Genomic DNA, 22,287 nt, shown 5'->3' on the forward strand with positions numbered 1-22,287 from the left:
ATGAGGATCAAATCATTGTAAAGTGTTTAATGTAGTTCCTGAAACATAGTAAAAAACTGTAAAAAAAATTAATTTAAATTTAAAAAAATATTTGTGTTAGCTATCACGACAATGATAATGAAAAACCAGACTTATAGAACAATGTCCAACTACTTGTTCTGTAGCAAGCTCTCTTTCAGTTGCAGTTATTTAAGCAGAGGCTGAATATCACATTAGGGCAACTAGGTGGCACAGTGGATAGAGCACTAGGCAGAGAGTCAGGAAGACATCTCCCCGAGTTCAAATGTGGCCTGACACTGGCTGTGTGACTCTGGGCTTCACTTATCCCTGTTTGCCTCAGTTTCCTCATCTGTAAAATGAGCTGGAGTAGGAAATGGCAAAACCACTCCAGTATCTTTGCCAAGAAAATCCAAATTGGGTCACGAAGAATTGAACACAACTGAAAAAAAATAGCTGAACAATGAATGCTACATCTGTGATGTTGCAGATGGGATTCATGGTGAAGGGATAATTTGAACTAAGATTGCTCAAGGCTCTCAGATTCTATTACATGGCCAACACTTTCTACATTTCCTATAATTATCTTATTCAGGTTAACAGAACACTAACACAATCATTATCCATTCCTTGTAGTTATCGCCAATTGAATCATGGAAAGCCAGAATGGAGTTCAGGACATTTCACTTCGAAAAATCTATTCATTTAATGAACTACTAACTACTACCACAGGATTTTAAATTATGCCACCAGTTGTCTCTTTCATTAAGTGGAAAGTTTTGAAGTTTCATCACTTAAAACTCAGTTTTGCCAACTATAGGATAACAAGGTGCTCAGTAACTGATAAGAAAACTCTGACAGGCATCTAAAGTAACTGATAAAAACACTACATCTGACTAAGAATGTTAAGTACGTACTTGAGCTTTGCTTTGTTACTTATAATACCACCCACATAGCCATAGTTATTTCTTAGTTGTGATTTTCGGCAAATTACTTCACCTCTGGGCCTCTACTGCAAAAGGTACTCTGCACTATAAATGTATGCTAATGATATGCTATCATTAGTGGTACAAAAAAGACACTATAGATATGACTGATGCTCAACTTGTGTAAATGGCATTCTCTGCTGTAGAACATTAAAACAGTGAGGCAGCTAGGTGGCGCAGTGGAAAGAGTGCCAACCCGAGTCAGGAGGAACCGAGTTCAAATCCTGTCTCAGACACTTGACACTTATCAGCTGTGTGACCCTGGGTAAATCACTTACTTAACCCTCATTGCCCCACAAAAATAAATTAAAAAAAATAGAATGCCTAAAAGTCCTCTTTCCAATAAGAACATTAGAAGAGGAAGAAATTATTTTACAGATGAGTAAACAACTCACAGGGTTACTAGGAATGAAAATATATGCCACGTTTTCAAATATAAATGTGCTAATTTATCCTACCAAAAGATATGAACTCATGAAAAGCTTAATACTAGAAGGATCAAAGTTCAATTGATGCAACAACTTTATAGTGATTTTATTTGGGGCAGCTAGGTGGCACAATGGACCTAGAGTTAGAAAATCCAGTCTTGGACACAAGAGCTATATGATCCTGGGTAAGTCACTTAACTTGTCTGCCTCAATTGCCTCCACTACAAAATCAAGATCATAAATAAAACAACCCTGTGAAGAGGATCAAATGAGATTTGCATAGTGCTTAGAATAGCACTTGGCACACAGTAGGTGCTTAATAAATGCTCATTCCATTCCGTCCCTTTGTTAAACATTCTATTTGCTTTGCCTTATGGATAAAAAAAAATGCAGTTATTAGTTGACAGTTTGGTCCTTCAACTCATTATTTTTTTTTTGGTGAGGCAATTGGGGTTAAGTGACTTGCCCAGGGTCACACAGCTAGTAAGTGTTAAGTGTCTGAGGCCGGATTTGAATTCAGGTCCTCCTGAATCCAGGACTGGCGTTCTATCCACTGTGTCACCTAGCTGCCCCCCTTCAACTCATTCTTAAATTCTGTTCCTCTTAATATTCAATTGTTCAGGGCAGCTAGGTGGTGCAGTGGATAAAGCACTGGCCCTGGATTCAGAAGTTCCTGAGTTCAAATCTGACCTCAGACACTTGACACTTACTAGCTGTGTGACCCTGGGCAAGTCATTTAACCCCAATTGCCTCACAAAAAAAACAAACAAAAAATATTCAATTGTCTTATCTGTCTTTGTATTTCAAGACCTAGCATAGTACCTGGCTCTTGATAAATGCTTGTTGAATAAACATTGGTTGTATCTTCCAGCTTTACAACTCAACTTGCTACTGCCTTTTTCCCTTTATGAAAATTCGTCTTGTTTTGTTATATGTATAGCTTTTCACTCTTACCCTAGAACGGGGCACACCTAATTAAAGCTACCAAATATATTTGGTTGCAAGGATTTTAATATTTGAATTCTTTGAAGAGTAGGCAATATGGAGTAAGAATAAAAAATCCAAGATTCTTCTAAAAAACACAACATATACATCCTAAACTAAGGCCCAGAAAGGTAAGGTACTAAGTTGCAACATATGAAACTGCTACAGAACTTAAGCAATGAAACAATTGTATAATGAGTTTCAAAACGGTTCAATTTGGGAGGGTCAGGTAGAACTGGAAAAGTGTCCCTGTTTGATAGCATCATGATAGCAGATGAGGCACACTATTATTGCCATTACTCTGACAGCTCCTCCCCATTTTTCTAGAAGTATGACTCATATTTCATCATAGAAATATTTCTTGCAGACTATTGTCAGAAACTGTTTTGCTAACTGGGTTAAGATTTAAACAAAAATAGCAATAAAATTAAGATCAAACTTTCCATATGAAAATTTTCCACACACTGATTCAATCACAAATTTATGTAAACAAGTATTCTTAATAAGTCTTTTTATTATATTTATAAAAATACCACTAAAACTAATTTGATTTCTCAAAAATCAAAGTCCATTTAGTGAAATATGAATGAATGTACATTTTATATTAAAGTTGTAGTAAAAATACTGACATTATACAATTCTCATTCATGTAAAAATCACAAAGCATGTAAAATTTAATTAGAAAATTCATAATATTCACAAAAGTACATTATTTTGTTGACAGCTCATGAGAACTCTGTCCCCTAAACTCTGTTAAGATATAGAACATAAATTTCACAGTTTGGTTTATCTTTTTTAGCATCATAGGAGAAAAATAACTTTAATTCTAAATCCAGACAGTGTGCTATGTATTAAGATGCACTTGAATTGTCATTATGTAAGAATAATTTTTATAATATTCTTAAAAAATAAATCATTTTCCAATTGCTGTATCTTTCATTTACAGAAGTCTGGTTGAAAATCAAGTTTATCTATATCCTTAAACAAGGTAATTAGTATAAAAATGTGCTAGCAGCTTTGAATTTCCATTTTCTGGAAACTTCAGAAAATTTTTGACAAAACTAAATTTGGATTCTTTAAAAATTTATGAAGTCCTGAATTTTTCCAAGAAAAAGCTTAAAGAAGTTAACTTTGTAAAATAAAAAATTAAGAGGTAGTGTGTGAAAGGCTAGTGTTTATATTTTAAAAGCTTAATTTGAACCCCTGCACCATTAACATATAAAATGACTGAACAATCTATGTACTAACTTTTTGTTATTCCACTCCAAAGTTGCTTTAAAAAAATAACAGTGGAATATGAATGGAAGAACTCCAGTGAACTTAAAAACAACTCTGAGTATAAAACCTAATATTACATAATGCTGTGCAGTCAGTATTAGTTTAGTGGTACTATAAACAAAATACACTTATGTATCCTGTGTTAGGTATTCAGTATTTTAGCAATACTTTCATTCTTCACATAATTTTACTATATATAAATCCTTCAAAATGGAGTCGTTTAATTCTTCATCTTAATAGCACGTTATAAAGGCATTCACACTAATTCCATCATAGAGTTAATTAATAAATAATTAGTTTGGGAAATGTGTTCATAAGTCATAAGTAAAAGGAAACATGCACATCTATATACAGTGTTCATGCACATGACAATTATAAATACAAAAAAATTAAGCAAAGAATGAAAGTTAGCAGCATTACTAGTTCTATGTGGATGCTTGTGTTAAAAGCAATAAATATCCTCATAAAAGTTAATGTGAATATACTCCATTTGCTACGCATAGTTTGTCCTAAAGTATAGGCAACTTTCTATAATCCAGCGATCAATACCATTAAATGAAAACCAAAAAACTTTATAAAAGTGCACAAGTTCATCCTATATGTACGTAGTTCTCTTCTCTTAATCCAAGTGCATATTACACCCATGAAAAATTCACATTAGAGTACATTTAAAGGCACAAATGTACACCAACACCAAACAAAAAAAGATATTTTTCCATGAGAAGTGGTAAAAAGGAATTGTCTTAGAGGGAATCTTAAGGGAGTAGAGCTAGGTGGTACAGTGGATAGAGCACCGGCTTTGGATTCAGGAGGACCTGAGTTCAAATCCAGCCTCAGACACTTGACACTTGCCAGCTGTGTGACTCTGGGCAAGTCACTTAACCCTCATTGCCCCACAAAAACAAAAATTTAAATTAAAAAAAAAAAATAGAGGGAATCTTAAGACATCAGGTGATAACCACATGGAGTAAGTTCATCAGTAATTTTACAAGGTATAGTATGTGTGAGTACTATCTTAAAACAACTTTCATAAAATTTCAATGTCTTCAGGAATCATTTGTTTCATAAAGTCTACAATTTTTGAAAGCTGTCGATTATTCTTATTTCTTTGAAAGTTAACATAAAACATTGTGTTTTAATGAGCAAAAGAAGCATAATGCAAAAAACCAGTCATAAAATACTGTAAACCAAGAAAAGAGAACTGGTCCTAACGGTACCAAAAGGGGTGGAATCAGATTTTCAAAATCAGATTTTCACAGAACAAGAAGACTGTAGCTAAGAGCATTAATACAGAATAATTTTACTGGGCTCTGCATGGCAGGTTAAATATATAACCACTTCAAATGGAAATGATCTAATTAATCTTGCAGTACTGAAAACGTACTCCCTTACTATAACAGTATCCCTTACAGACAATATCAGAGTACATAATTTTACTTTCAAATGCTCCTTTAAATTCTAGTCTCAAATTCACCTCTGATCCACAATAGTTATCTACATTAGCCAGAAGATTTTAAAGCTTCATTATTGTTTGCATGTACACTTTATGTCACTGGTACAGAGGTACATATGCTTTCGAATAGCCAAATGTTAAAGTTCTATGGCACCTTCATTTTAGGAAGCCACTCAGATGACAAATATCATAATGTTATAATTGTTCCATCTTCTTCCAGTGGTTTTTGATCTGAAGCATGTGTCTCATGATCCATCTTTGTGCTACTCATGTGCTGTAAACTCACATCATTAGGAATAAAACCATTCTGAGTCGACTCAAAACCCAGTTCAATTTGTGTCAGTGATTCTAAACTCTCAGCCATAGGAACTGCTTTGGGTATCTGCTGGGGCGTTCCATTATCTTCAATAATTATGTCTTCTTCATCACTCTCTTCATCTTTAGGATCAAAATTTGTCTCAATATGTGGTGAGTAACTGATAAGGCTGTTATCAGTAGATTGACCTGAGCTGCCAGAAGTCCGACTATTCCTGACAACATTATTTCTCTGGTTTGCTGGTCTTACAGTTATAATCAGGTTACGGCTGTTTGCAATCATCATATCTGTAACTTGATCAAGACTTTTTCCTGAAACTTCTATTCCATTAACTTCTAAAACCTCATCATTAACTGCAAGTAAGCCAGTACTTTGAGCCAGACCACCTGGAACAAGCCGGGATATGAAAATCCCTGGTACTTTTTCTAGGCCATGTGGTGTGACTCTTACACTAGAGCCATCTCGGATATAGAATCCTAGTGGTTTTTCTGTTCCGTACTTATAAAGACGAACTCTTCGATGTGTTTCTGGGAGAATATCCACATCTATAATGGAAGACACTGGTCTAAAGTCTTGTGGCATACTAATAACTATGTTTGGTTTCTTTTTATGGTAATCAGGTCGTAATACATTTGTCAAGACATTCTTCTTCTTTGTTAGTGTATCTGTACCAAAGGCACTGTAGTCAGCTTCTTCTGTTTAAAAAAAACAAAAACAAAAACATCAACAGCATTAGTCTATATAGAAAAGCCATCCAAACATCCCCATTACTCTATGATAATATAACATGGGGCAGGAATGGTAGCAGAGTAATATACCAACAAAAATTTATAAGTCAGTAACTGAAAATGAACATAACCAATCTGTGATTTTATTCAATTCATAACTTAGTACCACTGTCACGATAATGATAGTCTAGAAAAACCACTAGATGGCCCTCTTTTGTGATAATCAGAAAATACCAAGATTTTTACAAAGTTGAATCACACGCAAAAATCATGACTACTCAACAGAAATGCAGTTTCCTCTAGAATATATGCATTTGGGGCTACAACTTTTCCATCCTAGAACTGATTATTATTTAGGATGAGGATCAAATAAATTAAGCTCAAATTAACGTGACTTGATAAAGCTACAATTAAGTTTTCCAAGCACAACTAGCAGTCAAGGGACTACGTACAGATTTAGTTTTTCCTAAAATTTCTTTTTGAACTGGGTCCAACCTCATTTACTTCCACCACTACCCCCCATTCATTTTCTCTGTTTCTTGCTTGAATAATATCTGGGTACAATGTAAGCTCATCTGGTAGGAAGAGTTTAGGATTGAACTAGTGAGTAAAAAGCAGGCAGGAATATAGATAAAACCATTAATTAGCATGTTATTTATGAATTAAAAATAAGACTTGCAATAATTTACATAGAACACAAAAAAATCAGTAGATTTCACATGAAATGAGGAAAGCAAAGAATAGATGTGACAGGTGGGAAAACATTATATTCCTAGTTTAAAATCAATCTGATGGGGGCAGCTAGATGGCACAGTGGGTAGAGCACCGGCCCTGGAGTCAGGAGTACCTGAGTTCAAATCCGGCCTCAGACACTTAACACTTACTAGCTGTGTGACCCTGGGCAAGTCACTTAACCCCAAATGCCTCACTAAAAACAAAACAAAACAAAAAAAATCAATCTGATGCTTATATAGCCAAATTCAGTATGACCTAGTCATTTATAGAATATTTCAGGAGTTGCTTTGTTGCCTATAATTTTATTCCATTAGGGTGCTTTTTGTTGTGTTGTTACACACATAGCTTTTATTATTTAAAATTCGTATTTCTTGGGGCAGCTAGATAGTACAGTGGATAGAGCACCAACCCTGGAGTCAGGAGGAACTAAATTTAAATATGACCTCAGATATTAGCAGGGCAAGTTACTTAACCTAGATTGCCTCCCAACCCCCCCCCCCAAAACCCATAGTTCTTATAAAGGACAAATTAAACAGGGCCAGATGCAATTCAAGTATCTCATCAGCTAATACAACAAGCACTTGACAAAGAACTACTTTTACAAATAAGCAAGGTAAATAAAACATTCTCTCCAAATTAATAATAAAACACAAAATTATAATTAGTTATGATTTTAATATAAATTTGGATCACAGGCTAAATTATTTTAAAAGCGTAAATTTCTATTGCCCTATTATGCCTCTAAAGTGGGAAATTTTATTTATTAATAGGAGCAAATTACTTGTGGTAATTCAAAGTCCAATGCATTTTAACAGCTATTATTTAAAATCTCAGTTTCTTTTCTAGGACATAAAAAAGCCTAGATAGTTTTAGCTGAAGTATTTGCTGAACTAACATTACTTATACCATGTCTTTCAATTTCAAATTTACCTTGCTAGTGTTAAAATATCATTTTTTCACAAAAAACTCAGGAATATCAAAGGTGAGATAAAACAAAGTACTTTTGATCCAAAAGGAAATTTAGTGCTATTGTTAAGAAATATGAAACAAAGCTAGATGTATAAATCATACCTACTGAAGGTGGGCATATCATTCATAATTCATAGTTCAAGCACTTTGTATGAACAACAAAAAAAACTCTAACCACTGAGAGGCAGGGGGGAAAAAAGATGAAATAATGAAACAATGAACAGCTAGCATCATGCTTTTAAAATGTACTTAGGATGGTGGAAGAAAATGAAATATGTACAGGCCCTAAATTTGTCAGATTTTTAATCAACTTCAATTTCCTTATTTTTTCAGCTCCCATGGAAGTTTAAAAGTTGCCAACCTAAGACATTAGAAACAAGGAAAAAAAAATGCTGACAATTTAGTCAGCCATAATCTCACATAGGGAAGAATTAGCAAGTGTTATCCACCAAAGGATAGAAAGGACTTTCCTATAATGTCTAGGTTCCACAAATACATCAAGCTCCATATTAGCAAGTAGCAGTATTTATATCACCCATATGATCTACTTTAGACAGTTTGCATAGACAATGTACAATGTTTTTCTTGGACAACTGTGTGCTTTAAGAAATGTCTAGAAATACCATCACCTTCTCTTTGCAAAACCTGGCCTAAGCAAATTAAGAAAAAGCTTCACTTTTTAAAGAACATTTCATTCTCAAATAATGTTTGAAGTCTACATAAATGGCATATATGCCTAGTGAATATAAACATCCCTACTCTTGCAAATTTAGGACAAAATAAATTGTTTTCCTTCACAACTACCCATGAAAAGCTAACCCAGGGAAACTAATCTGCATAATTTGGCCATGCAGCCAGACTCCATTTGTACATTCTTGACTAAATTCTCAAAAGCAATATGCCTGAGTACAAAGCCACCTTTGTTCTCACCATCTAGCTAATCAGTTTACAGCTACTGGGAAAAGAAATATTTTGGCAGAAAGCCACAGTACAGGGTGTTAGTTTAAAGTGTAAAGGTGAATGTCCAAAAAGAATGTAAGTTGACTTTCTACTTTAACAGTCTATATGTACACTCTGGAACTAAAAGAGACCATGAAAAATAAATTCAAAGGCTCTGATCAAACTAATTTAAAGCAAAAAAAAAAAAAACCCACCTCTACAGAGGGTCTTTATATTAGTTTTTCAATTAGTAATCTTTCTAGATTAACACCTGACTTATTCAACAATGTCAAGAATCCAAACATAGCCAAGAACAGAGAAGCATAATATTTTGAGCAGTTAACACATCACAATGCCCCCCCCCCCCCCAGGGCTCTCAATCAGAACCTATTTGCTCCTGTTTTAGGCAATGTGGTTTGATATAAAGAATAAAGGACCTTTAGGTCAGGAGACCTGCACTTAACTCCTGTTTCACTATTTATTACCTGTCTTGGGAGCAAATTAACTTCTGAGTTGCAGTGTCCTCACCTGGAAAATGAGGCTAAATCAATTTGCCAACTTTTATTACGCACCTATAACAGAACTTATACGATCTATTTCAAATTGTAAGAAAAGTAATTGGTAACTGCAAGGCACTATTTAAGTGCTATAGTTATAGGCATGCACATGCCAACAAAGAGAAATGACATCTAAAAGTCATTAAAGGGACAAAAATTAGACAAAGTATCTCACAAAGCAGCATTCTATGTCTATATAACACTCTAGCTCAAAATACGAATAATACTTTTTTCCATTAAAAGTTTAAAGAGTACTTGCCTGCAAAAAAATGTACTAAGTAGGGGATATTGGCTATTAGATAGCCAAGACAAAAATGTTCCTACTCTCAAGGAGCTGAACTGAATTAATGCAGGAGACAAAAGATGTCGATATTTAACAGCAGTGTAACTATGTTGGGTGACTGGGCAGGTCACTTTTACCTTCCCTGAGCTTTAGTTGCCTCTTTAAATAATCGGGTGGTAGATCTATAAGATTGCTAGGTCCCTCCCTTCCAGCTCTACATGATATGGTCCTAGGACTATGAAGGTAAAGTTATATTCTTAAACCATACAGATAATCTTAATTGTGCATAACCTAGGTCACATCCAACGGATTTAGTTGCTAGAATTATTAGTCAATGATGTTAACAAATCAGTATCATCTTTAATACCATCCTTTGGCAAACACTAAGGCTGGTTGTTTTATTAGCCTAAGTGTTACAGGTCAGTTAAACAATCACGATATAATAGTATGTGGTTCCCTCTTTAAAATTTATCATAGCTATTTTCTGTATTTTAGGGTTTAGATGTGTGATCACTACTAAATAGAAGCATTTTAACACTAGCTTTCTTTAAAAAACAAAAGCAAACAAAAAAGCCACAATGGCTCTGGGATCCATGGATCTAGAATAAAATACAGTACCAGTTTAACATTTAAAATGGCCTTTCAAAAAGGAATACCACCTAAAGATGCCACACAACAAAATCAGGACCAAAAATAATGAAAGCTTCTATAATGGCATCTTATCTGATCTGAACATTTAATTCTGTGGTTTAAGGAGCAGAGGTAGAAGCATAGGAATGTGGTTTTTTTAAAGTTTCTATTTTTCCAAACACATAAGCTATAGTTCCAAAAAGAAACACAAGATGAATACAATCAGAGCAATAAATCCTAAGTAAAACGTAAACTCCTGGAGGGCATTTTGTATTTTTTATATCCCAAATGCCTATTCAATGATAGGCATATTACAAGAACTTCTTAAGTGTCTGTTGATTAACAGAATTTATATTTTATAACAAAATCACAAGGAATTAATTACTAAGCAAATACCATTACAATTTTGAGACATTTGAGGGTCTTTCTAAGCAAAGGTTCTATAATAATTTTCCTGCATCTGAAAAAAAAAATAGAACTAGAATCAAGTACCTACGTCACTCATTTTTGTCCTTTATCTGCTCAAATGCAATTTTCCCATTGCATAATGAGAAATTCTTACTAAGTACACAGAATATATTCGTTCATTTTAATCAAGTATCTTAGGTGCTCTCAGGGAACTTACCAAAAACATTTTTTGGGGGGATGGGAAGGTGGGAGAGATAATAAAGCCAAAGTTTCAAATACAAATAAGTGTTTCCAAACTAGATCAGGAAACTAGGAAGTAAAACCACTACATAAAAATTTAAACATTCAGTTAAGTTAATGTCTGACATTCTTAATTGTAGAAACACTTAACATAGAACAGCTAAAATAACCCTTTTATTATTATTAAAAATATTAGAGTCAAAACTACTCCATTTCCCTAGTTTGCCTCTCCATAAATTTAATTAGGAGACCTTTCATGCAGTTGACCAAAGGGGGGGGAGAAAGAGAAGCCTCAAAAAGAGTATAACCTAAAATCTTTATAAAAATCACTTTCAGGAGTAATTTTCTCATTCCCTCTTTTTTTCTATTGTTTCTATGGCAACAGCAATAAAAATATGCACTGTTATCCCTGCCAACTAAAACAAGCCCTTTGTTAAAAACAAACCCACAGGTATAATATTCAGTTGAACCTCAAGTCCCAAAATTTTATCAAGTAAAACAACTGATTGAAGATACAGGTTTCCTAAACTCAAAAAAAAAATTTATCCCTGTACTAAATGCCATATGAAGATCCTTACACTCTGGAAATGTTTTCTTTGAACAAACATAATCTGAAGAAAAAAATCAAAACTTAAAAATGTGATATTATAAAACAGTTGTTACAAAGTGTATGAAATTGCTGGTTTATGCAACAAATTAGTTCTACTATCAACTAAGGAGGAAGATAGTGGCAAGAGAATATGATTTCCAAGTTTAAAACTGCTTCTTGGCCCAACAGTACCCGTTTAGTTTACATAACCATGCTACATAAAAAGCCATTAGGCTCTTGTATGAAAAGTATCAAAATAAAGTGTGATAATGTATAGCTATAAATGGACTAATTGTGCTTTTTCCTCGACAGAAAAGTCCCTCATTTGCATTAAGTTCCTAAAAAACACATAAAACTAGAACAGACATATTTTCCGTTAAAATGCTGCTTAAAGAAAGAAAAAAAAAATGCTGCTTAAGGGCACAGTGGATAAAGGACTGGCCCTGGATTCAGGAGGACCTGGGTTCAAATCTCGATCTCAGACACTTGACATTAGCTGTGACCTTAGGCAAGTCACTTTACCCTTCATTGCCCCTGCCCCCCCCCATGATGCTTATTTCTACAAGGCTCTAAAAACAAAATTTCTAAAGTCTTAATGAGGAATATACACCAAGTATTCATTTTCACTACTTAGTGTAACTATTGGAATGACGCCACATGCTGTAGACTTCCTGTAGCAAAGCACCACCATGAAGTGAAGGCCTCTGAGGGTAAGCCATTGTGAACAAGGTCCTTAGCGTCACTTTGTTTGCTCAAGGGTACTATCTATATCTATCAAGGCTACCAGCCAATCAACTTGAGTAGCTCCAGTTTCTGGGAGGAGGACCTGAAGTAGGAAGCAGAACCTGGTGGAGGGTTCTGTCTCTTTGGTACTGACCTTGCCATTGGTGGGTTGGATGATAGGGTCTCTTAGAAATAGAGTTTTCCCTTTTCTCTCTCTTAACAAATTCTTATTCTCCTTAATAAATGCTTAAAAGGTCTAATTCTTACTAAAGCTTTAGATATTTTAGACAGTATAGCTAACATTTTAGCCCCCTTACATTAGGAAACATAATATGAAGAAAAGCTAAGTTTTGTTTTGTCTTTATTGAAACTATTAACTATGAGAAATGTTGAGATAAAAACCTGTACTTTAGAAATTAGAAATTTAAGAGTCTGGTACAGGACAACTTAAAAAGATGTTAGCACTGAATTTTATCATTTCTGTTAAGGCAAGATCAGAACGAATTAACACAAAAAACAGATGGTATTATACATCAACTGCTAAAAAGCTCAGAATAAAATGGTTATCAACTTTTATCATGCAATTTTATTGAAAAAAAAAAAGCTTAATGTTCACTGCTGAGCCGAGTAGTATGTGAAAAGCACTATAAGCTTATTAGAAACTCCTACATAAGAATCTACTATGTAAAAAATTAAGGCACAATGGTTAAAATGACAAGTGTGGGAAATTTTTTCATACAATGGTTCTTGAATGACTGTCAATCACAGTTTTACTCTTACATATTTTATTGCTCTGGTACAGCAGGAGAGTTCGATAACAGAATCTGGATGCTACATGGCCATTGACTCCATTCCACACTGCTGTGACATCCTTAGTTTCTTCCACTGTTTTCTTATAAATACAGCTGAACCTTATGCTGGTCTGTCCCATACCTCTTCATTCACCAAAAAAATACATAAAGCACACCCATCCTCAGGCAAAACAGAATGAAAAACTAAAGTTTTTTCCTCTTAAAAGTTTTCTGATGCTCTAAGCACAGTCCCTGTTTGGAAAATGTGTATAATATAGAAAATGCTGTGATTTCAAATCTTTCTTAAACACTAATAAAGAATATTTATGACCTCAAATAACCTATAGATCAGATTTGCAGTCATTCACTAATCATAGGAATAAAAGATCTTAAGGAGCAAAAAACCATTTCAAATAAGCAAAAGAAATACAAGAAATCATAAAATAAGCAATATCACAAATACAGACTTAGAGCTGAAAAGATCAGATCATTTATTCCAACCTTCTCATTTTACAGTGAGAAAACTAAGGCCCAGGGAAGTCCAACGTGAGTTTGCACCTAGTTCTACAAACCAATTTTATTTAAATAAAACATCAGCAATACTTAAAACCAGAATTTAGAAACAGGAATTGGTCTAAATAAATTCATTCTTTCAGAGTAATGATTTAAAACAATAATATTAATTTTTTAACCTATATAAGACAAAAAAATAATAAATATGCAGCAAGATAGTAGAATCAAGCAACATTTATTAAGCATCTATATGTGTCAGGCACTGTGCATCTAATTAGAGCAACATGGATTTTCTGAAGTTATTTACACTTACCTTTTTTTTGTACTAAAAATCTAAGCAGTGGATTGGCTGTTGAAAACAGCTTTATGATAGTTATCTTCATTATTTATAGGCAGTAAGTCTCCATGAATGTCTGCATAGCCTACCTAAAACTTCAACATTGGGAATTCTTATGGACATGCTGTAGTAATCCATAAAACTCTTCAAATTTTCCAGGTTTAGATCGTTCCAGAGAAATCGACGAAATTCTGCTCCAAACTATAACAAAACATAAATTACTTTTAAGAAAAATATCAGAAGTCATAATTTCAGTATCAACAAGCATTTATGTGGCAGAAATGGTGCTAGGCACTGGGTATATAAAGCCAACAGGATACTGATATTACATCATTTTTTTTTTTTTTTTTAGTGAGGCAATTGGGGTTAAGTGACTTGCCCAGGGTCACACAGCTAGTAAGTGTTAAGTGTCTGAGGCCAGATTTGAACTCAGGTACTCCTGACTCCAGGGCCGGTGCTCTATCCACTGCGCCACCTAGCCGCCCCGATATTACATCATATCAGCAAGTCAAAAACATTTCTATCTAGGAAAGCTATGAAACAGTCAACAAGTAAAAATATCTCTATTAATCAAGAGGATATATTTCATAACAGCTTCTTTACCAAAGGAAGAAATTAGCACTATAGTGAAGTGGACAGAGCACCGAATTGAGACAGGAGGCCTCCAACATCCTGGCCTTGCCATTCCCTCACCACCTGAAAGTCACTTCACATTCCTGGCCTGGGCTATAATATGAAGAGAGATGATTCTAAGGTTCCTTCCCAGCTCTAAAATCCAATAACGTCCTCCTCTGAGAAAGTTGGGAGCCTGTCCTTGTCTTTGTCCCCCTCATCTTTCGATGGCCAGGACAGTCATTGTACAGTATCCTACACTGGCTCATTTGACCACCCAGAGGTTCCTTGGCTCAGGCCTAAGACGCAAGACCTGACAAAAGGCCTTCTGCTACTACATGATGTCCAATCTGAGGACCAGAAATTTTATTCAATTCACCCATCCTTACACCAAATTATTTAAAAATATTTTTATTGCATACTGATGAATTCCTTTTCAATTCCTAGCAAAGAAATAAAGAAAAATTTCTACCTTCAAAGAGCTTTCAAACTAAGTCTGGCAAAAATACCACTAGAAAAAGGTGGAAAATAAGCAAATGAACAACATATTGAAGTAGAGGTGCTTTGGGGTTGAATACATAAACCTCACCAAAATGACCAATAGTTTTAACGTAACACAATTTTAAGTGAGATGAGAACTCAAGATTTTTAAAAGATATCAGTAAAGGCACTGTTATTTTTTAATCAATGTGGTATAGTGGAGAAAGAATACAGAAGACATAGGGTTCTAGGTCTAGGGTCAGGTTCTAACCCTACCCTTGATAGCTATGTTGTGATCTTAGTCAAGATACTTGACTTGTTTCTTCATCTGTGAATTGAGGTATAAAATGGCTTATGTCACAGGGTTCAAGTGTGGAAAAACATGTGAAATTTCTCTGAAAACTAATGTGATATTAAGTGCTGAAATATATTTTAATTCTTTGTTTTCACTGTACTTTCTGCAGCACTATTTCTATGATTAAAGACCACAGATTTAGATCTAAAAGGTATCCTTGGTTATTTAATCTAATTCCCTTATTTTACAGGTAAAATGGTACGTATACACACACACACACACACACACACACACACACACACACACACACAAATAATATCCAGGGAGGCCCAGAGACCTGCCTAAAGTCAAGGATTAAAACCCAATGCTTCAGACCAACTTCTAGCTGCATCCCTTGGTGGATTGTCTGAAGGATACTACTGCCAGAAAAATAACCACACTACTGGTCAACCTGAGAATAAGCTCCTCCAAACCTAACTATGTTAGTCCTCAGACCACAAAAGCTCAACAGGCATTTCTAATTTCTAGTGTGGTTGAAGGTCTGCAGTAGTATATTTCACTAGCACAGCTTGCAAAAACCTACCTCATGGCACTTTAAAAAAGACTTTATCAACACGTGCCAGTAAGATCAAAGGAAAAGTTAAATTGCTAAACAAAGAAGATGGAATAGAAGCCACATTCATTAATCCAGAATCTCATCAGTACAAAAGATTCTGTTGCTGCCACTTTTCCTGTACCCTCTTCACCTCTCACTCTGGTTAACGTGCAGGCAATAATAATGCAGAAAATTCAACTGATTATTCATGTTTTTTTGCACTTCCTTGGACAATATATATAACCTACAATTGAGGCATGATAAGTGGTTCAGTGGCTAAAAGGCTGGGCCTGGAATTAAGGATGAGTCCAATTCAAATCCAGCCTTACTAGCTTCGAGACCCCTAGGCCAAGCCACTAAACCTACCCTCTCTACTATTTTGGGGAGCGGGGCAATGACGTGCCCAGGGTCACACAGCAAGTGTCAAGTGTCTGAGGCTGGATTTGAACTGGGTCCCTCCTGAATCCAGGACCAGTGCTTTTTATCCACTATACTACCTAGCTGCCCCAAATCTACCTCTTTCCCTCAGTTTCCTCAACTGGAAAATCGGGATAATAATGGCACCTACCACAAATGTTGCTGTGAGAATCAATGGAGATAATATTTTTTTTGTTTTTGTTTTTTTAAAGACTTAGCACAGTGCCTGGCATATAGTGGGTACTATATAAATGTTTATTCCTTCCCTTTCCCTAAAATGACTCAAAAGTTCTGTTCTGAAAACTACATTAAAAAAAAATTGTGTAACAAAGTAGACATAACCAAAAATGACAAATATAACTCAAAGTAACATTAAATTAGAAAAATCTGAGTTAGAAGAGACCTCAAAAAGCATCTAGATCAACCCATAGCTGAACAGTGATCTCAGCAAGTGATCATAAATAGCAAAAATTTTTTAAATCAGCAATGTAAAATTAAGTACACAGAAGAAATGTAGTTTTCTGTAAAATATAAAAATTGCTGTCCGATTGACCTCACTAGAATATTGTGTAGATTAATACTATTAAAAACACACAAAAAGGACTTTAAAGGACACCTAAATTTTAAAAAATAGGTATAATACAGCCATCTTCACTGAACACAGCAAATAAGCCTCTGGACAAGTCCATGAAATGCAAACTTCACGAACCACCATCATTTATGTTTATCTTTCAATTCCCAGGCCTGTTTTTCTGCAAAAGAAACTTACTTCTCCCAAAGTGCCTAAAAATACGTGAGGTGACCCATAACAAAAATAGTTTCTCATTTACCTTTAAAAGTTGACCTTTCTAACTAGTGCTTGATTCATATTAATTTTTCTTTATCTACAAGGTACTTAGCTCACCCACCACCAACTACCAACCATAGGGAAAAGTATTAAATCCCTGTAATCCCTGACTTTATAAAGGTAAAGGGTTACATGGTTGCCAATTCATTTTCCAAACTTCCTTGGAGATATCTGCATCACTATTTTTGGTACTTCTATATAGGTAAATACCTTACTTGCAACCCAGCAATAAAACCACACACACACACACACACACACACACACACACACCAGGCATTAACTGGCAATAAAAAAATTTCTGAAATATAAACACACTACATTTGTCTCAAAAAAAAATAAGGTGATTCATCCCTATATCTGAGTTTAGTCCACACCTATACCTTACAAAAGTAAATAAAACTCAATAGAAACACCCTTCATATCAGTATTACATGCTATGACATCAAAAGTCAGTTTCTATTTTAATTAGCCTGATGCTATCAAAATTTCATATTTGTTAGCAAATAGAAGAAAACTTAAATGAGTCAACAGCACTACCATTATCCCATAAATTTTTAATTAAAATTTTATATTTAATAGCTTAACATTTTAGGTCATTTTACTAAACATCTATATAAATTCTCTTTGAGAAGTTTCTTTTCCTGTAATATGAAAGGATAGAGACTTTGATTAGGCAGTGGCAAACTTTATGGCTTTACTTAGTTTGTGCCCTTTGGTAAATGCAGTTTTGTAATTTCTGCCAAAAATAGTGTTCTGAATAACAAAGATATTGTTATGACCTTTTGCAATACAATAGGATTAAGAGAAACTTTTTCACCAAGGAAAAACACTAGGATATAAGGACAAGAAGCAGACACAATCAACTATTCTCTTCAAGAGAATTATTCACTATGTAGACTATTAGTGCCAGTTTTCTATTAGTTTACTCCTACCATCCAGCATGTCTGCCTGGACAGCAACTTCTTCCATGGTCACTGGATACCAATTTTAAGATTAGGCCAAGAAAGGTAATCAAATCAAGAAAGCCTACAGCTCAAAGAATCAATCCTCCAAGGTTATCAAGGACAACCGTAGTTTTAACTGGCTGTGAAAAGCTCTCACTTCAAGAGATAGGTAAATCAATGACAGAAAAATATACACCTCAAATTCGAAGAATACTCCCTAATGGAAATAGATACCCACTCTCCTACATTTTCAGGGTCATTCAGAGCCATGTAATAAGATTGATTTCTATGAAATCAAACAACTTTTTTGCAATGATTATTCAATGTCCATCACACAAAAGTTATGGCCTAGTAAGAGAACTTTGTTTAAAATTCACTATGTGGAAATGGGGGTGGTAGGCGTGGCTACCATTTTCCTCATTTTAAAACTATTTGTCCAAGTTCCAGAAGAGACCTTAGATACAATAATTTCACCATTAAAAGCAAATTTACTGACAAAAATCACTTAAACATTACTATGAACAGATAAATTGTAATTTACCCATACTGCCTTCCCTATCTACCTACCATGAGCTAAGAAAATAACAGGACCACACACTTTACAGTTTAAAAAGAATATATATCTCAAATCGAGCTCTTCCAATGGCTTTAAGAAAGTTCATAAAAAATTTATGGGGGCAGCTAGGTAGCGCCAGTAGAGCACCAGAGTTCAAATCCGACCTCAGACACTTAACACTTACTAGCTGTGTGACCCCTGGACAAGTCAATTACCCCACTTGCCTCACCAAAAGTTTATAAAAATTTTTACATATAAATATGGCATGTAACTGTTTAACCGTATTACATACATTTGAGAATTTTTAATCAACAGGCAGAAAATAGAGGAAAAACTCTTAAAAGTCTAGTCCTGGGGCAGCTGGTGGCGCAGTGGATAGAGCACTGGCCCTGGAGTCAGGAGTACCTGGTTTCAAATCCGGCTTCAGGACACTTAACACTTACTAGCTGTGTGACCCTGGGCAAGTCATTTACCTAAAATGCCTCACTTAAAAGTCTAGTCCTATAATATATATATTTCAACATGCTTTGAGGGACCATTTGAGGGCACCTATGAAAGGCATGTGCTTATAATTGCATGACCTACAATCATTTAAAATTCCATCAAGGATAGCATGTTTAGATCTGAATATTGTTAATTCATTTAAAAAAAATTTTTTAACCACCTGGCCAAGTAGAAGTCAATGCCTGTTTCTGAGTATACTGAGGAATTTTTTCTGTTGACCAAAGCTCCCATAAAACGAAATCTGGTGATAGAACTGCAGAAAGGCATCTCAAATCAAGTGGCATGGACTCATTACTGTTACAGCACTACCAAGATTTTATTTTTAATAGTATTACTCATGCAAGCAATTCCAATTTGCAATGACATTTCCATGAAAGATGGAAAGGAAGATAGTATGTTCTTTAAAAATCTAAGGTCTAACAGTTGTTTAAGTACATTTATAATTCAAATTAATAGTACATAAAATTTCAACCAAATTCTACAACATTATATAGCATACAACCACACAAAGGGAATAGTGTTTCAGATATTTACATTTTAAAGGCAAGACAAACGTGGATATCCTTGCTCTCATTTTAAGAGACTACAAAACTTGGAATACATGGTCACCATACCCTGAAGACTGGCATTTCCTCTTCTATGTATCCTTTGAGAAGCTTTCCCTAGTACCTACAATTAACGAATTAGTGTACTTCTACTCGTAAATTCCTCAGTACTCATGAATTTATAATTACGCCATGATACATTATTCTGTAGCCTATTTTCACGGCGCTCTACCTGTTTTAGGTTCCCCTATTGCACTGTATGTAAATTTCTGATAGGCAGTCTTCTATTTACACCTCCCAAAATTCTAGAGCAGTGTTCCGGCAGTTTTCTCACAAACTAGCTATGTGATTTTATGCAGGTCTCTGGGCCTCGGACTACAAAGTAAGTAAGTAAGTATGTATGTATGTATGTATGTATGTATGGTTCCATCTAGTTATTCTATGAACTCAAGGAAGTTTATTAAGCTTGAAATGTCCCTTTCCGCATGTCTCCCTCTCCAAATCCATAGCCTTCTCCACCATACCTTTGATCATACCTTTAACTCCAAGGCTTTTTAGTGGTAATTCCCACTACTCAAGCACTCGGTCCATATCTGATTCCTGGCTCATACACAAATGCTTAAAGAATTTCACGTCTGTGTTTGGGTTTTGTTTCTTTTGTGCTCCCTCAGACCAAAATTCTATTGTGAAGTATTAATGAAATTTTAAAATTCTGTTGCTGTGAGTTATTACTTTCAAAGAGCAAACAGATTAACAAGATCAGTAACAGAACAAGACCTTATTTTTTGCTACAATAGAAAGCAATTTGGTAAAGTAAATTTTTCTATTCCCTGGGCTATCGAGGAGGAAAACTGTAACCTCCCCGCTTAATCCACGACCCACCAAATCAAGTTTTCCCCCTTTCATCTAACTCTAATTCGAGTATAATCCTGAGCCTCCTCCCCCTCACCTGCGCGTAACGAGCTGGGGGTGGGGTGGGAAGGGGAGGAATGCAGGTTAAACGCAGCGTAACCACACTCGATCCTCAGTCTCCCAAGGCAAGTGAGGTACATGCCCTCCAAGTTCCTCCGCGAGTTCTCACCCCGGACATTCGGGAGCTGCACACACGCCCACCCGGCCCTGCGCCATCACCCCATGCCCCCTTCCCGGCCTCTCTCGACTCCTCCACCCCGCATCCCTGTACTCCCCGCCCAGGATGCTCCCGGGGCCCCGCACCCACCTTGCTCTTCACCTCCATGGTGCCCAGGCAGCCACTGCCCGTGCCGTGCCGGTGAGCCCGGTTCATGGTGAGCCCGGGGAACGGAGCGTCTGTCTAGCCTGCTGTCCGTCTGCCGCAGGCGGCCTCCTCTCCTGGGGCGAGGGGACAGACGGGAGGGAGCTCCTCCGGCCTGCGCCGCGCACAAACCACCTGCAGTTGTGGCGACGGCTTCTCCGGCTTCTCCTCCTCCTCCTCCTCCTCCTCCTCCGGCCTCCAGTGCCTTAACCCGCGGGGTTGACGAGGCGGAGGCGGCGGCGGCTGCTGCAGCGCCCGGCTGGGGGCGCGGAGGCGGCTCGGACGATCCTAGGAGGGGGAGGGGGCGGCCGCGAGCGCTCAGCCTCGCTCTTCTCTGGCGCGATTCCGCCCGCGCTCGCCCCTCACGCACCTGCAGTTTTCTGGGGGTGGGGGGCGGGGCGGGGAGACGCCACGACTGCGGTGCGCGCGCTCACCTGCCGGCCCGACCCCGGAGGGGAGGCCGAAGAGAAGTAGAGAAGCGTCGGACTCTTCTAGCCGGCCCAGGGACCGAAGCTGGGGTCCACCACGGATAAGCTCGGCGGGTTGAATGGAGTGGAGAGGAGGAAGAGAAGGGAAGGAGGGGGAACGTCACGCGCCCCTCCCACCCCCACGCCCGCCTAGAGACGCCCCGGGGAACACCTGAAGAGCGGGGGAGGTCTCCACCCCTTCCCCATTCAACCCCTCCTTAGACCGCTGTTAAGGAGGGAAGTAGAGCGCATGCGTGGCCCCTGGAGTATTCCGCTGCTGAAGAGAGAGAACGGGGGAAGGGCGGGGGGTCTGGGCCGAAGCGAGAGCGCACCTGGAGGAGGTCTGCGGGGACTGCGGGCGCGGAGCCGCCCGCCCGCTGGGCGTGCTCCCCTCCCCCTTGTCCCCGCCCTAAGGCTCAGGGCGCGCGCTCCCGGTCTCTGGCGGGCTGGGGTTCTGGGGCACCTGTTACTTCGGAGGCACGCGCTGGAGGCTTGCTTGGAGGGAGCACTGGACCAAAGTACATGTAAGGCGCTTTAACGTATCTCAAAGCGCTGTTATAACTGTCAGCTCTTACTAATAAAGCGTGCAAAAGCTCGGCTTCCTTGCAGGGGGGCCCTAGGCGAGAATTCCGTTTGTTTCTTTCTAAACCGTGGCTTGGGGCGCAGTCGTCAGCTCGTCTCGCCTTCGCTCCGCCGGTACCACTCTTACGCAACAATCTCCTGGCTCCAGGGAGCCTTGGCAGAGGCGTCTAGCGCGACACACCCCCCAGCCGCCCTCCCTTTTAATTTGAGACAGGTAATTTATGACAGCTGGTACCCTTCTGGATGAACTTGAAAACTAATTTCCCCCCTTGTATTTGTTGCTTCA

At 37.1% G+C, this 22,287-nt stretch overlaps 1 protein-coding gene across 1 annotated transcript; it reads right to left on the minus strand.

The window, feature by feature from the left end:
• Positions 1-2,967: 2,967 nt before the first annotated feature.
• On the minus strand, positions 2,968-21,098 carry PARD6B (par-6 family cell polarity regulator beta). The gene is given in 7 exon segments (XM_043981408.1): positions 2,968-6,137; positions 13,861-13,903; positions 13,905-13,973; positions 13,975-13,995; positions 13,997-14,061; positions 14,064-14,085; positions 20,899-21,098. Coding segments are annotated over 7 exon segments (1,110 nt in total). The 5' UTR covers positions 20,965-21,098; the 3' UTR covers positions 2,968-5,313.
• Positions 21,099-22,287: the final 1,189 nt, after the last annotated feature.

This window comes from Dromiciops gliroides, chromosome 2 (genome assembly GCF_019393635.1).
Source record: "Dromiciops gliroides isolate mDroGli1 chromosome 2, mDroGli1.pri, whole genome shotgun sequence".
NCBI lineage: Eukaryota > Metazoa > Chordata > Mammalia > Microbiotheria > Microbiotheriidae > Dromiciops > Dromiciops gliroides.